The sequence below is a fragment of the Ostrea edulis genome, chromosome 3, assembly GCF_947568905.1.
Source record: "Ostrea edulis chromosome 3, xbOstEdul1.1, whole genome shotgun sequence".
Lineage (NCBI taxonomy): Eukaryota > Metazoa > Mollusca > Bivalvia > Ostreida > Ostreidae > Ostrea > Ostrea edulis.
In genome coordinates, this window is record NC_079166.1 from 43407708 (window position 1) to 43427374 (window position 19667).

The 19667-nt window shown below is 35.3% G+C and overlaps 2 protein-coding genes across 6 annotated transcripts; one reads left to right on the forward strand and one right to left on the reverse strand.

Annotated features, from left to right (window-relative positions):
- The first annotated feature begins 1296 nt into the window (after positions 1–1296).
- On the forward strand, positions 1297–4437 carry LOC125674702 (uncharacterized). Of its 4 annotated transcripts, XM_048911948.2 has the most exons (3): positions 1509–1678; positions 1789–2154; positions 3994–4437. In XM_048911948.2, the coding sequence occupies exons 2-3, from the start codon at positions 1809–1811 to the stop codon at positions 4134–4136; spliced, it is 489 nt and encodes a 162-aa protein (XP_048767905.2). In that variant the 5' UTR covers positions 1509–1678; positions 1789–1808; the 3' UTR covers positions 4137–4437. The 4 variants fall into 4 exon arrangements, 2 of the variants coding, with proteins under 2 accessions (XP_048767905.2, XP_048767904.2); XR_007370210.2 differs by having other exon boundaries at positions 1297–3604; XR_008800909.1 differs by having other exon boundaries at positions 1297–2989.
- A 228-nt stretch (positions 4438–4665) lies between these two features.
- Positions 4666–19599, reverse strand: LOC125674699 (RWD domain-containing protein 1-like). 2 transcript variants are annotated; one of them, XM_048911943.2, is made up of 7 exons: positions 19477–19599; positions 10989–11072; positions 10238–10365; positions 8938–9081; positions 5859–5982; positions 5098–5160; positions 4666–4793 (listed from the first exon to the last, which is right to left on the reverse strand). In XM_048911943.2, exons 1-7 carry the CDS (start codon positions 19535–19537, stop codon positions 4705–4707), a joined length of 693 nt encoding a protein of 230 aa, XP_048767900.1. In that variant the 5' UTR covers positions 19538–19599; the 3' UTR covers positions 4666–4704. The 2 variants fall into 2 exon arrangements, with proteins under 2 accessions (XP_048767900.1, XP_048767899.1); XM_048911942.2 differs by lacking the exon at positions 19477–19599 and adding an exon at positions 12905–13181.
- Between the last annotated feature and the right edge of the window lie 68 nt (positions 19600–19667).

Sequence of the window (19667 nt, forward strand, 5' to 3'; positions counted from 1 at the left end):
ATAGTCTCGCTTTCCCCAGACTCTCGCCCTCGAGACTTTGCACGTCTGGGGAAAGCGAGACTATCTGGTATAAAGAGGTTGTATTTATGTAGAATTTCTTTTATAGCAAAATTAAAATGATGTTGATAATTCCATTATTAATTATAAACTATAATCCCTTCTAAAACAATTTTCATCCATGATTTCTTTTACATAAATGCCCTATTGTACTGTATTATATAAGCGCACTATTTTTTCTAGAATGATAAGCACGACGTCTGAGTCACGGATTCAAAATAAATCTACCATACTCATTACTGCATGGGAATCATCTCAAAATTTAAGCGAAAAGAAGACGTATTAGATAAATAGAGCATCTATAATTATCGCGAATAAATACACCATATCAACTCGTTGGATAAACCAAATATCAAAACACGCAATATAGATGTCCTCTATATAGCTACGTTTTAATGAAGAAAATGTATTATAGTCTTATAATACAGGTAATCATGCAACGAGGCCTATGAAGCGCCATATTAACATAAACTCAAATATAGCAAATTAAGGTATGCTGATTCAATTTATTCAAATATTACTCGTATCATTTGATTTGATTTGATACGGTCTTCAATATTGAATTATAGTGCGCATCAATTTCATTGTTGATATCATTAATTCATTTGAAGACAGCAACAATTTAGTTAACAACAGCTAAGTTAATGCGAGCAACAATTCAGAATAAATATTTGAGATCTTCAATTGAATTAAATCTAATTTAACGCTCATTATGGCGTGCAAAACTTTGCAATATTATAAAAATCATGCAACTATCTTGATTTATATTTGATAATTTTGTTATTTTTTACATGCGAAAATCTTTATATTTATATGAAATAAATTTAATCTTGATGTAAAATCAATAAATCTATATATGTGTATGCGATAATCTTGTTATTCATATAATTATGAAAACATTGATCTGTATATTCGATAATCTTTTTATTCATATAATTATGAAAACATTGATCTGTATATTCGATAATCTTGTTATTTATATTCGAAAATCTTGTATTCGTGATAATTTTTGGTGTATTTATCGAATATATCGAGATTTTCGTATATAAATAAAGATTTTCGCATACAAAGAATAGGGCTATCGAATGAAAATAAAAATGTTCGCATATAAATCAAGATTTGAATGAGAGAGAGAGAGAGAGAGAGAGAGAGAGAGAGAGAGAGAGAGAATGAATAAACGTGTTGTATAAAGATGTGTGAAGTACTTGCATCCGCGGAGTAGATTTAATAACCCTTTAATATACAACTATTCGTTTTCCACTTACGAACAATGCATGACTAACTTAATTGAGAAATTCTACGTTATTTTCTGAAAACTATAGATACAAACATACTTCTCCGCAGTGTACAAAACAATATCCAGAGATAGTCTAAACTTTGACATCAATTAACCAAGGAAAAATTATATATGCAAAGAAATGTATATTTTAGAAAGGAAATTTTGTTATTGTTGTTATTGCTTGCTGTGCATGTCATACATATTTAAGCTATTTAACTGTATTATTTGATTTCCAAAATATTTGTTGAAATTCAAAACAACTTTCTTTATCTAAAGCAAAAGTCACGACATTTGTGTTTATCACTTTCAACCACCTGCACAAAACCTGACCAAATATCAAAGGTGAGCCAAGGTCAATACCTATTTAATTTTATTTTTTTAGTTTGGCTGTCGTAAGATTTCTTCTAAAATTATGAAATTGGAATTTGTTACCACTTTATGCATGGTTTTAGGATCATTTGGCAACGTATACATGGACTTTAGTAACAATTCAGAAAATTCGTCATTTGGATCTTCCAATGACACCAAGGTTTTGAACAACATGTTAGCACGAGAGATTTTGAAAAGACAGGCGCTGGAGAACAAGGTCACAACGTTAGAGAGACAAATACAGGCACTGGTCACTGACGTCGCCGCCACAAAGACCACCTACATGACGTTGCAACACGCCACGGAGGGAGTCTCGCTCCGCCAGAACAATATGGCAGCTTCGTTGCAGACGATCACTCAGCGAGTGGATTCTGAGAATGACAATATAAAGCAGCGTCTAAGATATTTGTCTAATATCACCAGCAAGTTACAAACCAGCGGGGTACCCAGTAAGTACAATTTTGTTACAGCGAGTTCGAAGGTAAAAATTGCCTTAGACTAGTCGATGCTGAGCATAGCTTGTCATTTAAGGTTGAACAACACACCAGAGAAATGTATTTGGATGGAAAGTGGAGACATAGGCACTCGACGTTTTAAACATATATGATTATAAAAATGTCTTTCTGTAAACAAACAATTCAGACATTTTTCAAAAATTACATAGTGTATATTCAAAACGACGAGTGCCTGTGAGCGGAGGATATGTACAATAATATTTTAGAATTGAAAAAGTTTCAATTTTCCTTTAGTGAAAAATGCACTCCGCATCCTCCTCAGTACAGGAAACGGTCGACGGGTTCTAGATTGGTACTTACAAATATGCCTGGCCACTTTGCTAGATCTCGGTCAGATGATGGTTTTAAATTGCTAGTATATAGCACTTCTTTTTTTTTTTTTTTTTTTTTTTTGATCTGACGGCTGATGAAATCAACACGCAATATCTGAATAACAATATATCTATAAGCCCAACGAGACTAGTGTACATACAATACTGAATTTGACACCAACTTCCGTTGTAGCAATGTAAAATATACAGTCATTGGTGATCGTTGATAAACATGCCGATGACGCAGACAATTCATGAATTGTATCACTGATTTGGGGAAATCTTCTAGAAAAATATAACACTTTCTTGCACCGACAATTGACTCCATAGATATACATATTTACATACTGATTTTGGCTGCGGATTACTCCGTTTACTTGATCGAAATATAGGGATAACGGCGGGTGACTGGTCGACAGGGGATGCTTACTCCTCCCAAGCACCTGATCCCACCTCTGGTATGTCACGCGGTCCATATTTGCTCAACTCATAATTTTGTATTCCTTATAGTTGAGATTGATCACTGTTCGTTATCTTAACCTTTTCATATACAAAAACGCCCCAAACGCCCGCCCGCTCGCATCACCAAACCAATAGCCGGCTAAAAATGGGGAGGGAGTCCATTTTGAGGGTGGAACCAACCATATTGTTAAGTGTGAAGAAATCACAGTTGATGTGCTAGACTTTCGCATTTATCTTTTGTGTATTATTACATCTATTATGATTTTTTTTTTAAAAACTACAGGTACTAATTTGTGTATTGCAAACGACCGCGGACACAGGCTAGTGTTTTCATAATCGTCCTTTGTCTGTTACAGAATATTAAAACTACTTATATACACGTATGAAATAGATAGACTAAAAATCGTTAATCATAGCTTACACTTTAAAAACTATGCAGTGTAGTTTCAAGTGGATACACATCCGACCTATACAAATACAATTCGAAATAGATTCTCCCTATTTTGAGAGACCACAGTCACATGATTAAGAAATGTTAGCGGATGTGTGTGTACGTGCGCATGTTATTGGGGGTATTGTGGTGATGAAGTTATTAATCTGGTGTTGCTAAGGTAAAACCTTTATTTGTAGCTTAAGTTTGTAATCTGGTGTTGCTAAGATAAAACCTTTATTTGTAGCTGTAAGTTTGTAATCTGATGTTGCTAAGATAAAACCTTTATTTGTAGCTGTAAGTTTGTAATCTGGTGTTGCTAAGATCAAACCTTTATTTGTTGCTGTAAGTTTGTAATCTGATGTTGCTAAGATCAAACCTTTATTTGTAGCTGTAAGTTTGTAATCTGATGTTGCAAAGATAAAACCTTTATTTGTTGCTGTAAGTTTGTAATCTGATGTTGCTAAGATAAAACCTTTATTTGTAGCTGTAAGTTTGTAATCTGGTATTGCTAAGATAAAACCTTTATTTATAGCTGTAAGTTTGTAACTGTCATAACTTTTTTTTTAGCACCACAAGCCTCTGTAGCCTTCTTAGCAAGAGTAACTACCGACAACCCTACACAACATGGACCCACAGTCTCTTTTGAAATGACCGACTTCAATCTCGGCAATGGCTACTTCCCAAGCTGGGGATATTCCTGTCACCTGTGACAGGTGTGTACAACTTCCAGATCACCATCCACGTCACAACAGGAAGGTTTGAAGGTTATCTCTCCCTTAATGGCGTCCCACAGACCTACCTAACAGCCAGCGCTCCAGAGACTTATCCTTCTGTCTCTCTAACACTGAGACTCAATACAGGGGACAAAGTCTGGGTGGTTCGGTCGAACAGTATGCGCCCTGTCATCACGGCAAGAAAAAGTCTTTTCTCAGGATTTCTAGTCCATGTGGTATGAACAAATTCTGTGAGAATATTAGTGTTTGTTTGCAAATAAATCAATTTCATCCTGAATTTCATTGAAAGTTCTTGTATTAAACTAAACAAGTTATTACAGATCCAAGTTCCATTCACTAAGCATATTCCCATTGCTGTATCTGTAGAATATGACCCTTTCTTTAGACCTCGCAAAATTCATAGAGACAATACAAGTACATGCACCATTAATCATAGGTACCAGTATGCATGATAAAATTGGTTATACATTTGTAACAGTTCATGAATGAAGAGATAAGGTTGATAAATATTTACAAATTTAATAGGCTAAGTTATAAATTATCATCAATCTCCTGCTTCTTCAAGGTCTTCCTCAAGGTCGAGGTCATCCATGTCCTGGAATAGGGATTCGTCTACCTGTACACTATCCTCCTCTGTAAAGGAAATGAACTCACAAATAAGTACCAATAATGAAAGGACATATTTCATTTATCCATTTCACCATAAATTTGATAAAAAGCTGATTTCATATGGATTGTATTGTGAATATTAAACCAACAGTAAATTGTATTTGATTATGAGAATTTCACAATACATTGAAAATTCACTAAAAAAAACAACACACATTTGTCTTTCATCCCCTGTCAACTCATGAACTGAAATGAGGATTCTGTTGTAAAACGATAAAAAGCGGGAGAAATACATGTAGTCTGTCGACGATGATGATTATGTGCAAACCTGATTCTAAAAGCTTTAAATCTGAATCTATCATGGAAGAGTCTTTCAAGAACATTTCTTTTCCTGCAAATAAGAACATACCAATGACAGTGTAATCTATTGAAATCTGAATGTTCCCTCCCTTAACATATAATTTAATATCATCTGAATTCATAACCATATCACAATTTTTAGTTGACATATATATTTTGTCCCGTTTCAATAAGAAATCAATTTCAATATATTTACATTTCCAATGCTTTTGCCTTTGACATCTTAACAAAATAATATAATAGGCATTTCCCAATGAATGAGCTAGTTCTACACACTGCATGCATGAATATTGATATATCTAGTACGTCTATATTAACGAGTGGGAATTCCTGAATATTGATATATCTAGTACATCTATATCAGTGAGTGGGAATTCCTGAATATTGATATATCTAGTATGTCTATATTAACGAGTGGGAATTCCAACAGAAACGAAAGTATAATGTTAATACAAGATATAAATTTCATTTTGGAAAATACACGATGGAATGAACTGCAGTACTTCACGCTGGCATATTTTCCTGCAGTATGGTGACATGAAGCCATTCATAGACATGTATTTTCAAAACTGAAATCTATTTCTTAAATAAATTTCATTGCAATACAATGTACATTTTTGTACATGTAGTTCATTTGACTACAGTAAAAACATATGAATTTTTGTAAAATTGTTGAACAGAAACTTTGATATTTTCATCAATAGTGAAGCACCAATGAAAGAAGAATACCTGTTAAACCCTTTGTTTTTTCTTTCTGAATTTTTTCCTTCTTCAGTTCTGCCATTTCGGCATCAAATTTTGCCTTCCATGCTAAAAATGTCTCCACTGTGACTTTTGTGCCTTCAAAACGTTTCTGAAACAATTGGTCCTTATCATCAATACAAAATCAACTGCTATAAAACTCATTCAACTGCTAAAAGATCATTGGTACAAAACAAGGTACAGACTATAACTATCATCATATTTTCAAATCAACTTTCACATATTTTCACATACAATACAAATATTGTATTAAAGTATAAACTACAAAAGATTTGTCATCATTTGAATCTATCATAATTTACTACTTGTCAAATTTCTCAATCCCAACACATACATTGCAAATGTTACATGTATCCACCTTCACGAGTCTTCAGAAAATATGTGCCTCAACACAGCGCAACTGATTCAGATACCCTAACAGATACATTCCAAAGTATACAGGGGTTTTCCATAAAATTACCAACATCCTCTGAAACAGTTATGCTTCTACCTTATTCAAAATAAAATGAAATTGACAACTATTTTAATCTTAGTATCTGACAAATCCTTTTTATACGCCCGTCTTAAGACGGGCCGTATTATGTTATGGCCTTCATGTCCGTCCGTCTGTCCGTCCGTCTGTTAGCTTTTTCGTGTCCGGCTCATAACTTAAATACTATAAGGCCTAGAATAATCAAACTTTGTCAGTTGATACATCTTGGGTAGAAGGTGTGTCGCACATTAAAACCAGGTCGCTGTGACTTTTAAATAAGAAGATATGGCCAAATATGGTAAAACCCTGTCCGGCTCATAACTTGAACACTATTTGATCTAGAATCATGAAACTTGGTCATCTTATGCATCTTAGGTAGAAGGTGTGTCGCACTGTACTTTAAGGTCACTGTGACATTTAGTTGAAGTGATTTTTTGAAAAAAGTATGTTATAATTGGTACAATCCCTACTCATATAAGAGTTTTGTAGAAAACCTCATTCAAAAATGTTACATCAAGAAAACACATATTTTTTTTATGATATACTGTACAGCTTTTTTTTAGCCTATGTAATGTTTCCTTTGTTTCTAACAATAACATGAGAAATTCCACTTGTCCCATGGGAGTAGCATGCAAAGGGCATTTTGACAAGACTAATTAATGAGTTTTGTGTAGAGCATCTCTGATCAACATGATCAAGCAGGTGTTATCTTTATCTCTAGGGAATTGGGCAGAGAGATCTTAGCCTCTTCATTGCAGATATACCAGAAATTATTTGTGAAAGTGAATTTGTTTGTTGTGGTTAGTCTTTATTTTCAAAATTAATTTGACATTGTACTATATAATTTTTAATTTTTTTTCTCAGCAACCTATATGCAGAGTATCATTTCTCACTAAGACAACAAATGGTTGCAATATGTATAAAGGCCTATTTTAATGATTAGTATTTTGATGTTTTGTTATGGCTGTGGCATTGTTCAGAAAAAAGATATACAATGAACAAAGCTGCAGATTGGGCATTTGTGTAAATCTGAACAGATGAAATAGTATTGCAATAACCATATTAAAAAATGTTAATTCAAGAAACTACACATTCTTCATTATATACACTGTACTATACAGCAGTATATAACAAACAAATTATTTCTTTTGTGTCAGTAACAAGAGAAATGTCCCTTGTCCCATGGGTGTAATTATCAAGCAATTCAGGAGGCATTTTGCTAACAGAAAAATTGCATTCTGTCAAATTACAGATTAATTAATGAGTTTAGAAGATTTCTGTTACAGCAATCTGATCAAGGAGGTGCTATCTATATCTCTTGCAATCGGGAATTGGGCAGAGGAATCTGGCCTTCTAATTGATCTGTCAAATTTAGAACAGTTCTAATTGGTAGCCATTACTTTGAAAGTTAATTTGGTATAAAGTTTAAGAATTAATATGATATTGTAAAATATATTTTTATTTTATATCTCAACAACAAGGTGCAGATTGTCATGTCTCACTAAGATGACAGTTTTACAGTCTAAGAATAAACATAATGACTAATGTTTGATGTTTTATTACGCTGTGCATTGTTCTTCATTCCTTAAAATACAATGAGCAAAGCTGCAGATGTGCATTTCTCAAGTCTAACACAACCAGTTGAGAAATATATGATGTATTATTTTTTTCTAATTAATAACTACACCATAGGAGATGCACCAGTATTTGAAATAACCGTTTTTAATCTATATTTATTTATATTGACATCACCATGCATATTTTACTTTTATACTTGAAGATTTGACAAAGGCAGATACTGATATATGTATTTTTTGATAAGTTGAATAAATCAACCTTTTTGAGTACTCCCATTTATTGTAAGTTGTTTGCTTGGATAAAGGGCTATCTTGCACTTTAATCATTTCATTGAAACCATTTGGGAAAATGTTTTTATATCCTTTTAAAAATCATTAAGCTTACATTATCAATATTTGAAGCAATGTCACATGAGGCCATAAAGTGGGTAAGATTCTTAAAGGAAGGTTGACATTTGGTTCCATGCATACCTATCTCTTCATGGTGATATGTTCATGTTAACAATATGTGACGGGCGTATCATGTGCCGTGGCGGTGCACTTTATCAATTTGGTGTTGTAATACAATTAAACCCTGATCTTGTGAAAATACTATGGTATAAACTGATCCTTTCCTTGCTCTTTTTTTTTATATCAACACGTCCACTCTTGTGACTTCTGTTGTAGCTCGCTGATAATGTGTAACAAATTCAGGCAGTCACAGGTTGACATTGAATGTAAGATTGTTCATTAACAAAATCACAATACAGTGTAGCATCCTTTTGCAACTTATATAATTTACTGACTATAACCGTGACCTATGACCTTTTCAGCCAGATATTAATACGCAATTTTCTTTCCCGATCTGCCATCTTTTTGTATAGCACCTTTACGATAAAATCTTGAAATAGTTCTCTTTTTCATTTTGTCTCCAACATACCAGATGCTCATTCCAAGACACAATGGGGACAAGTGACAACATCCTTTGAGCGAATCACTAATGTTAAAAAGAAAGTACCTGTTCTGCTTCCTCCAGCGCCCGTTGTTTTCTATCTGCCTCTTCCTGTCTCCTCTTCTTCGTGTCTTCCACCATTACGGTCAGTTTTTCTTGTAAGACTGACACAACTGTGAACACCACTACCATTCCCAGGTTCTCCTCTATCTGAAGGCAATGACCATGGAAACGTAATTATATCACATTTTCATTTTTTTTTTATTTCAAGTACATTACAGCTTTGCCAAGTGTGAATTGTTGCAATCATCTCTTAAGTGTTTTTTGTTGTTGTTTTTTTTTTTTCTATCCAAAAAATTAAGGGAGCTCCCCAATATCTTGATATATGAACATCAATATTCATAAAGTTGAGGGTTTTCTTAATCATACAACCACAGCTCTGGCATAGTATAAACAACAACAATAGGCAAGGTTGGTAATGATGTCTTGTCTATGAGCAATACCTAATTTCAAATGACAACAATTTTAATTAAAAGTCAAAATACTCATAACCTCGAAGACTGTTGTTATGACATAAAAGAAAACTCTGAACAATCGAAAATGTAGCCATTAACATTTTATCTCTATGGTTACCAGCATAATTGAGGAGTAAGTGGGAGTGCACTAGTACTCTTGTGCTGTACCTGTTCATTGAGGAGTACATTAGTACTCTAGTGCTGTACCTGTTCATTGAGGAGTACATTAGTACTCTAGTGCTGTACCTGTTCATTGAGGAGTACATTAGTACTCTAGTGCTGTACCTGTTCATTGAGGAGTAAGTGGGAGTGCACTAGTACTCTTGTGCTGTACCTGTTCATTGAGGAGTACATTAGTACTCTAGTACTGTACCTGTTCATTGAGGAGTACATTAGTACTCTAGTGCTGTACCTGTTCATTGAGGAGTACATTAGTACTCTAGTGCTGTACCTGTTCATTGAGGAGTACATTAGTACTCTAGTGCTGTACCTGTTCATTGAGGAGTACATTAGTACTCTAGTGCTGTACCTGTTCATTGAGGAGTACATTAGTACTCTAGTGCTGTACCTGTTCGTTGAGGAGTACATTAGTACTCTAGTGCTGTACCTGTTCATTGAGGAGTACATTAGTACTCTAGTGCTGTACCTGTTCATTGAGGAGTACATTAGTACTCTAGTGCTGTACCTGTTCATTGAGGAGTAAGTGGGAGTGCACTAGTACTCTTGTGCTGTACCTGTTCATTGAGGAGTACATTAGTACTCTAGTACTGTACCTGTTCATTGAGGAGTACATTAGTACTCTAGTGCTGTACCTGTTCATTGAGGAGTACATTAGTACTCTAGTGCTGTACCTGTTCGTTGATGAGACTGGTGATTTCCTCCAGCTGATCATCTTCCAGATTCTCACTTTCAATGACTTCAAACACTAGGGGTTCCTCTGGGTACTTCTCTACATATGTGAACTGAACCACACAGGTCGCTAGGAAGCGCATAAAAATGAAATAGTTACTTCGTTTTAAATTATCACTCATTAAATCAGTATTGAAAAGTTTGATAAGATTTGCTTCTGAATTGATACCCATCAGATAATATGTAATCAATATAGCTACAGATCTGTAGCTCTCTGGGAAAATATTGTAACAGACCAGAGAGCTTCAGATCCACTCCTAATAAAATCGGTGATTTATGGTGCTGAAAATTCTGTGTATGGTTGAGGCCTTATATCGCTGAATTCTTGCATTGCTATCTCAAAAATTTAATTCAAAAAAATTCCTTACACAGTTTCCCATTATACTTGTGTTCAAACTTAACTTCAAACATTCATTAAATCCCTATGCAACCCAAAAACTCACAGCTTCAAATGATTTCATTTGTTAACGTAGCCATGTTAAGTAGCCAGTCTATTTGAACCCTGTTGCTATTTGTATCTATTCATAATATCTGATATGAGGTATGTACTTGATTTTCATAAACACAAATAATTAACTTAAACGAATTTTTTTTAATTTCCATAGATGTAAAATAAGCTTTTGAGTATTGAAAATGTTATGCAAGCCTTGTCTGGTCCCTTACACTCCACACGGGGTTGTTTTTACTATTTACCTTCATCTGCTTCTTCCACTGATTGATCAGACTCTTGAGAATGAATTGTTATGGTAAACACATGATACGGTTCCGTCTTCAGCACTGCAAGTATAAATAGAATCTTAAATATCAACTCATTTTTAAAAAGTTTACTTTCAAAGGGAAATAACCCATAAGATGCCAGTATCTATGGAAAAGTTACTTGGAAATTGTAGTATAATTCTGAATGATGTTTGTGTCATGATAGTTTAAGTCTGTCTTTTGTGTGGTAAAATTGAAAAGTAATCCAGGATTTGCTGAGTGTCCCAGATATAGTTTATTTTCTATTTGGACGAGTGTGCAACCTGCTTAGATCTACTGCGAAAACATACTAAATATGTAAGAAAATTAATGCCGCAGTTGGTTGAATTCTGATGATTATGATACATTAACTTTGATATATATCTAGATGCATACTATTTAGGAATTTAATCACAATTTTGATGAGTCCATCCTTTACATATATTCAGTGTAAGAATGTGTGAATGCATTAGATGAATCACTGGTGTTTTATGCTTTATGACATCAATGAATGCAACACCATGCAATCTTTCAGCATTTGGTTTATATTAATGTTTCAATTAAATCTACAATTAAAACTTCAATAACAGTGCTGACTTGTAAACATAGAATAAAACAGTTTTGACAGTGTATAAAATGTTAAATTGAGATTTACGCTCAGCATAAGCTTCCTTTCCCATAGAAATGTTCTCATTGCTATCATCAATACCAATATTTCCATACCATATTTTCTACATATAAAGAACATGACCAACACTTTTAAATCCATTCATACTTCACAAAAACCATCAAAGTGTTTAGAAATTTTTGCTGTACAGCAGTTGTTGAAATGGACATTTGTATGTAATCCGAGATTCCTCTGACTCTTACCCCCGCTTTTATATTTGACATGTGCGGGGGAGAGTCAGAGCGGACTCCATATTGAAAAGTGGGAATTCAGCGACACCAGCTGGTGTCGCTGCTTTACCTACCTCTTACAACTTTATTTCGCGGATCTATCTTCCAAGACGTGAGAATTCAGTTATCGGAAGATTATTCTACAAATACATCATGATTAATACAATGCTATCGCCGTTTAAACGGCCCTAACACCGACAAATGGAGCATCACTTGAATTAGGTCGCCGCCTCGCCATTTGATTTCTTTGTGCATGACGTCAGCACATGTAAACACAAAATTCCATCGTTTAAACGGCGATAGCATCGTATTAATCATGATGTATTTGTAGAATAATCTTCCGATAACTGAATTCTCACGTCTTGGAAGATAGATCCGCGAAATAAAGTTGTAAGAGGTAGGTAAAGCAGCGACACCAGCTGGTGTCGCTGAATTCCCACTTTTCAATATGGAGTCCGCTCTGACTCTCCCCCGCAGAAGTCACAAAATAAAAGCGGGGTTAAGAGTCAGAGGAATCTCGGATTAATTTGTATGGAACACTTCTGGTATACCGGTCACCAAAATATGGTGCCACTGAAGGCGGAACAACCTTTTTCTTCAAAACAGAATAATTACATAGAAATGAAGACAAATTAAAAATTCAACCTAGCAGTAAACTACATTACAAAAGCTCGGGGGGGGGGGGGATAATGTCTGCATATTGAAATTATCAAGTTTTGCATATTGAAAGGTTCTGACCTCTTATGTTTATATCAGAAACGATTCTTTAAATATTCGTTTCTTTCATCCCGTGCTCTTTTTGGAATATATTTTGTTCGAACAATAATAAAGTGGGAACAACCCTAAAAATGAAATCGATTTAGCAAAGGATGGAAATTGTTTTCAAAACGTCACTGTCAAAAATCTCTAAATACTATGTCATGCAATGCATTAAATCACATGGAATTTCGCTTGCATGAAGCCATTGAAGATTTTACCCTCTATTTCTTCTGGGTAGATAGATTCTAAAGCTTCTATTTCGTTGTTTTGCTCTTCTTTAAAATCTGTCATTTTTCTTCTTCCACATGTGTACTGCAGATGCCATCAAAAGACTTAACACGTATTTTGATTAGTTGCAGAGACGTCGATTGACTAATCACAAACGCTGTTTCACGAATGATTGTTGCTCGATGTGGTTTCCGAGCCCGACCGAAAAGTGCATAGCGGTCAGTTTAGCTCGCCTGAAAATTTTAATGAGTTGTCCATCGTCTGGTTTTTTTCTTTTAAACTTTCGACGTCTTTTCAGCAGGGCCAATTTCCAAACTTTCTACCTTGCAAATCTGAGTGAAGGGAATTTTGCTACTTGTACAGTAGCTGCCGGAGAAGATATGAATATATATATCGACGATAACTAGCTTACAAGTCTAAAATTGTTGAAGGTAAAAAAAAAACAAAAAACACCTCGTTATTTTCGCAAAAATTTAAACTCTTAAATTGTGTTTCGAGGGACAGTTAACTTTCTGTGTTCAAATTAAAGCCATACCAGAATGTGTCAATCTGATACTTGAGAAAATAGGATGCATGGATATTTAAAAAAAAAAAAAACAAAAAAAAAAACCTTTCTATATAGAGCGACCCTTAGCTGCAATAATGTAGCCCTCTCTGATTTTTTTTTTTTTTTTTTTTTTTTTTTTTTTTTTAGGGAGAAAACGTCAGAATTTAAAAAAAATTGGATAGGGCTACATTATTGCAGCTAAGCGACCCTGTGCTAAAATTTCTTGATGCAATGTAGATTCGAGTTTTTCTGTTCATCTGTTGTCTATCAGTCCATAAACTTTACACATTTTCGACTTCTCCAGAACTATATACGTCAAGGACTAATTCCAACAAAACAGCGGCCAGTTGGATTCGATTGCCTGTGGCCAGAAAAGCCCAATTGGTAGAACACCCAACAGGAAATTCAGGGAGCCCGGGTTTGAATTCCGATCTGGTCAGTTGTATTTTCTCCCTTCCTTAAAGGCCAGATAGCCAGGCAGTTGGTAGAACTTCTAACATGAGATCCAGGGGTCCAGGGTTCGAATCCCGGTCTGGTCTGTCACACTTTTTTCCCTTCCGGTAGCATTTGCTGCTGTTGACCACCCCTGTCCTGCCAGGGGCAAAAAGAATCTGGGTTGTGTCTTCTAAGGTGAAGACAATTTAAGGATAGAGGAATGTAGCAGTCAGCCGGGTTCATTGATTAATTGATTTTGTATTATTTAACGTCCCTCTCTCGAATTATTCACTCGTATGGAGACGTCACCATTACCGGTGAAGGGCTGCAAAATTTAGGCCTATGCTTGGCGCTTACGGCCTTTGAGCAGGGAGGGATCTTTATTGTGCCACACCTGCTAGCTTTGACATGGGGCATCGGTTTTTGTGGTCTCATCCGAAATAGCACTCCCATTTTGTCGCCTCTTACGACAAGAGACAAAAAAGGAGTACTAAGGACGTATTCTAGATTACTTAGTAGAACACCTGACTAGAGATTCAGGAGGCTCGGGTTCAAATCCCAGTCTGGTCGGTTGCATTTTACCCCTTCCAGTTACATAAGCATCCTTTAAGGGGCATGGAACGATTTGAGCTAAACATTTTCAAATTTTATTTTTCCATTTTTATTGTTTACAATGCTTAAATGAAGTATTTCTAATGGTCAACCATTTGAATATCAGTTGTTGAGTTATACGTGAGATACAGCACTCGTAATTCTTTGTTATGAAAACAAAGCTCGTGCCATGTTTTTGTTTATATTAATAGACTGTTTAATAGAAAATAGCGCGTTTAAAGCAAAAGGAGATGTGCCAAAATTAGAAAATATTCAATTGTGTTAAAAATTCAATTATAAATTGAAAAAATCCGCTTTAAACGCAACTTTTACTAGTTTATTTAACATATAAACAAAAACATCACACGAGCTTTGTTTACATAACACGGACTTGTGACCTCTGTATTTCCCATGTACCTTGACTACAGGCATTCAAATTTTTGCTGATCATTAGTAATACCAGCATTCTAAACATTAAAAATCAAATTTGAAAATTTTCTGCTCAAGTCGTGTCCATGTCCCTTGAAAGGGGCATGGACACGATTTGAACGGAAATTTTTTTAATTTAAATTATTTTTTTTTTTCATTCTAATGTTTAGAATGCTTAAACTAAGGTACTTTTAATGGTTAGCAAAAAATTGAATATCAGTTTTCAAGGTGCATGAAAGATACAGAGCTCGCAATTTCTTGTTATGAAAACAAGGCTCGTGCCTTGTTTTTGTTTTCATAGGTTAAATATAGGAGTAAAAGTTCGTTTAAAACAGGTGTTTTTTTTTTCAATTCACAAGTTAATTCTGAATACAATTAAATAGTTTCTAGTGTTTGACGCGTGCAGCATCTCATTTTCTTTTAAACGTGCTATTTTCTATTAAGCCATCTATATATGTAAACAAAAGCATGACACGAACCTTGTTTACAATTCAAAGAATTGCGGGTGCTGTATCTCATTAGTGGAAAAAAACTATCTCCAACAACGGACTTAGTCGTTTTTTCCAAAGCTTTTGGACAAAAAAAGTCCCCCACACCAGCGTACTGGTGCAGAGGACGAGGTTAGTGAAAATAAACTATCTCCAAATGCGAATGATAGACCTCCTTTTTAATTACATGTACTTAAGATCATGTCAACTCCTTTCACTTGTAACTCAACAACTGATATTCAAATTTTAACGGTTAAAGAGGATTCAAAATTGCTGAAATGAAGAGTCGCACCCTTTTCCAGGGGAAGATAATTAAGAAATAGTGAAAATATGGTGGCATCTTTTTAAAAAAAAATCTTTTCAAGAACCACTTGACCAGAAGAGACCAAACTTATTTGAAAGCTTCCCTAATGAGTGGAGACTCAATGGGAACAAAGTTTTTACATGGATATATATATCCATCGTCTCAAGCCACGGTCCGGAGTCCGCATATAGCTTTCTCCAGATGGGAGAGGATCGTATATTGGCCGTGGTTTGCCAGATGGGAGAGAATCGTACATATTAGCCGTGGTTTGCCAGATGGGAAAAATCGTACATATTAGCCGTGGTTTGCCAGATGGGAGAAAATCGTACATATTAGCCGTGGTTTGCAATAATTGGATATATCAGGAAAAAAAAATTCTCAAAAACAATAGCGCCTTGATCAAGTCATAGCAATATGTAAGCGTCCTCAGGTAGACTATAGATTTAATCAATTTTGTTCAAATCATGGACCCGTGGGGTAGGGTGGGGCCATAACGAGAGAATAAAATTTTTATGGGAATGTTCAGGGAGAAACTTAAAAAAAACCCAAGAAACAAACAACTAATGTTAAAATCAGCAGATTTAAGTTTGTTCAAACCATGGTGCCCAAGAGTAGAGTGGGGATTCAATATGGGATATAAAAGTTTTACATGAGGATATATTTGAAAAATCCCTCTTCTCAAGAACAATAGGGCCATGATAAGTCATTATTGATATAAAGGCATCCTCAGGTTGTGATTAAGTTTGTTCAAATCATGGCACAAGGGGGTAGGATATGGGGTCACAATTGGAGAAGTTTTATTTGGGAGTTCTTAGGGAAAGATTTTCTCAAGACCAACAGGACCATTATTCATATCAATATGCAAGCATTATCAGGTAGTGCAGATTTCCGTTTATTCAAAGAGGGGGGTAGATTGCAAAATTTCATATGGAATTGTTTGTTGTTGTTTTTAAATATTCTTCTCAAGACCAGAAGGGCCATAATTTGTCATCATTGATATATGCAAGCATATATCAAGGGTTTACGATCCGCTTTGCTTCTCTATAACCCTTGGATAGCGAAGATGCCTTGCATGGGTACTGCAGTTCAAATCATGGCCTGGGGGTGGAGGAGGGGTGTAGGATTGGGCCAAATACGGGATCAACGTTTTAAATGGGAAATTTTCTTATATCAGTAAGAACCACTGATTAGATGTAACTGTCGAAAGTATGAAAAGTTGACAAACAGACAGACATACGACGGAAAACGGTGATCAGAAAAGTTCATTTGAGCTTTCAGTTCAGGTGAGCTAAACAAAACTTGAAAAAAAAAATTGTTTTCAAGAGAAGAAAGGCCAAACTGAATCATAATTTTTAGCTCACCTGAGCCGAAGGATCAAGTGAGCTTTTCTGATCAAAACTTTTCGTTGTCTGCAATTGTCGTAAATTTTTCACATTTTCATCTTCTTCTCCAGAACCACTGAGCCAATTTCAACCAAACTTGGCACAAAGCATCCTTGGGTAAAGGGGATTCAAGTTTGTTCAAATCATGACCCTCGAGGGTATGTTGGGGCCACAATAGGGGATGAAAGTTATACATGCGAATATAAAAAGAAAATGCTCTCAAGAACCACTGGGCTAGAAGAGTGGAGATTTACTTGAAAGCTTCCTGATTCAAATTTGTTCAGATCATGGCCCCCCCGAGGGTAGGACGGGATCACAATAGATGATCATAGTTTTACATGCTGATGTATATATAGGAAAATCTTCAACATAACTACGGGGCCAATTTCAATCAAACTTGGAACAAATCATCCTTGAGTGAATGGGATTCAAGTTTGTTCAAATGAAAGGCCATGCTCCATTCAAAGGGGAGGTAATTACAAAAATGCTAATTTTTTTTCTTCTCAAGAACCACTGGGCCAAAAAATGCTGACATGAAAGCTTCCTGACATAGTGGAGATTCAAGTTTCTTAAAATCATGACCATTGGGGGTAGAGTGGGGCCACAATTTTATATGCAAATATATTGGAAAAATCTTTTTAAAAAATTCTTTTCTTAAGAACCACCAGGCCATATAAGTAGAGATTTAAGTGAAAGCTTCCCAATTTAGAGGAGATTCCAATTTGTTCAGATCATGGACCCTGAGGGTAGGATGGGGCCACATAAGGGGTTCAAATTTTTACATGTTGATATATAGGAAAATCTTCTTCTCCAGAACCACAATCTAATTAAATTACCAGAACCACTGGGCTAATTTCAGTCAAACTTAAAACAAATCATCCTTAAGTGAAGGGGATTCAAGTTTGTGCAAATGAAGGACCATGCCCTCTTCAAAGGGGAGATAATCACAAAAATACAGTGGGGTAATTTAAAAATCTTCTGATTAAAGAATCACTGGGCCAGAAGAGCTGAAATTTACATGAAAGATTCAAGTTTGTAAAAATTATGACCCCTGGGGTTAGGAAGCGGCCACAATAGGGGATCAAAGTTTTACATGTGAATGTATAGTGAACCAAACTTGGCACAACACATCCTTAGCTGAAAATTGTTAATATTAAAGACCATATCCATCTAGAAGGAAATATGGTAATTCAATTTGATGAATTTGTAATCAAGTTTAATAGTTAAGTTTGAAAATTGGTGAATTTTTAGTCGTTACCTTTGAAAAGTTTTTTTCTGAACCAATCTGCTTGTGTAATGACAGTTTTGCTCAGGCTTGTTTATTGCTAGGAACTGCTGCACAGGTGATCGATTTGATCCCCTAATGTGGTCCCACTCTACCCCTAGGGGTCATGATCTGAACAAATTTGAATCTACTCAATATCAGGAAGCTTATTGCCAAGTGGTTCTTGAGATCAAGATCTTTAAAGATTTCCCCTATATATGTACATGAAAAAACTTCGATCCCCTATTGTGGCCCCTTTCTAACCCCAGGGGTATGATTTTTACAAACTTGAATCTCCATTTCGTCAGGAAGCTTGCATGTAAATTTCAGCTCTTCTAGCCCAGTGGTTCTAGAGAAGATTTTCAAATGAACCCACCTTATTTTTGTGGTTATCTCCCCTTTGAAGGGGATATGGCCCTTCATTTGAAAAAAAAGCAACTTGAATATCCTTCACCCAAGGATGTTTTGTGCCAAGTCTGGTTGAAATTGGCCCAATGGTCTGGAGAAGAAGATGAAAATATGAAAAGTTTACGCTGACGACGGACAAATTTTGATCAGAAAAGCTCACTTGAGCCGAAGCCGAAGGCTCAAGTGAATTAATATCATCACTATGTCATGAACTACAATAAAGTTGCAATACATGTTAAATATGCAAGTATCTAGATTTACAATATAGTTTCTTCACACCATGACCTTGATGTCACATGTGGAGTTTAAAATTTTGCATTGCATACACATATTAGGATTATAAATGTGTATGGGGGGGTTCAACTCTAACAGTAGCCTGTTAGCCCAGGACAACTTAAAATTGAACTTAAACTACTGAACAAGTCATCAAGCTTCCCTTGCAGAGCTACCAGAAATTTATACATGTATATCATACCATCAATAAAAATAATCATATAGAGAAAAAAATGAACATGTTGCAAATTCAGAATTTGTTTCATGGGAGACATCCAGATTTTTTATTTTTTTTTTATTTTTCACAATATTTGAATCTGCTTCTTTGTCTACCTCAGCAAAGAGTTTGAAACTATAATGGTGTAAAAAGGTTAGATTCAAACAATGCATTGATGTAGATTGACTAATGTACCAATACTATAAGTTTTGAATCTCCTCTACCAATGAATTTGGAGATGGCAGAATCACAGGAACCCGAGATGAGTGGGAGTACAGTACTCATGGGTGTCCACCTTTCCCATATCCCCCTCTCTTCCTGCTTGCTCTCCCTTCCCTTCCTCTCCCTTTTACCCTGTCCATCCCCTCAGAAGAGTGCCAGACTGCTTCATTTACTAGAACAAAAACCACCACTT

Bases quoted from the DNA above. Each gene is read 5' to 3' on its own strand.
- LOC125674702 (XM_048911947.2), top strand. From the start codon at position 1,749: ATGAAATTGGAATTTGTTACCACTTTATGCATGGTTTTAGGATCATTT. The intron at 2,155-3,993 runs GTAAGTACAATT...CTTTTTTTTTAG, and splicing joins ACAAACCAGCGGGGTACCCA to CACCACAAGCCTCTGTAGCC.
- LOC125674699 (XM_048911942.2), bottom strand. From the start codon at position 12,977: ATGACAGATTTTAAAGAAGAGCAAAACAACGAAATAGAAGCTTTAGAA. The intron at 9,082-10,237 runs GTACAGCACTAG...CATTGCCTTCAG, and splicing joins CCAGTCTCATCAACGAACAG to ATAGAGGAGAACCTGGGAAT. The intron at 5,983-8,937 runs GTACTTTCTTTT...CAATTGTTTCAG, and splicing joins CGCTGGAGGAAGCAGAACAG to AAACGTTTTGAAGGCACAAA.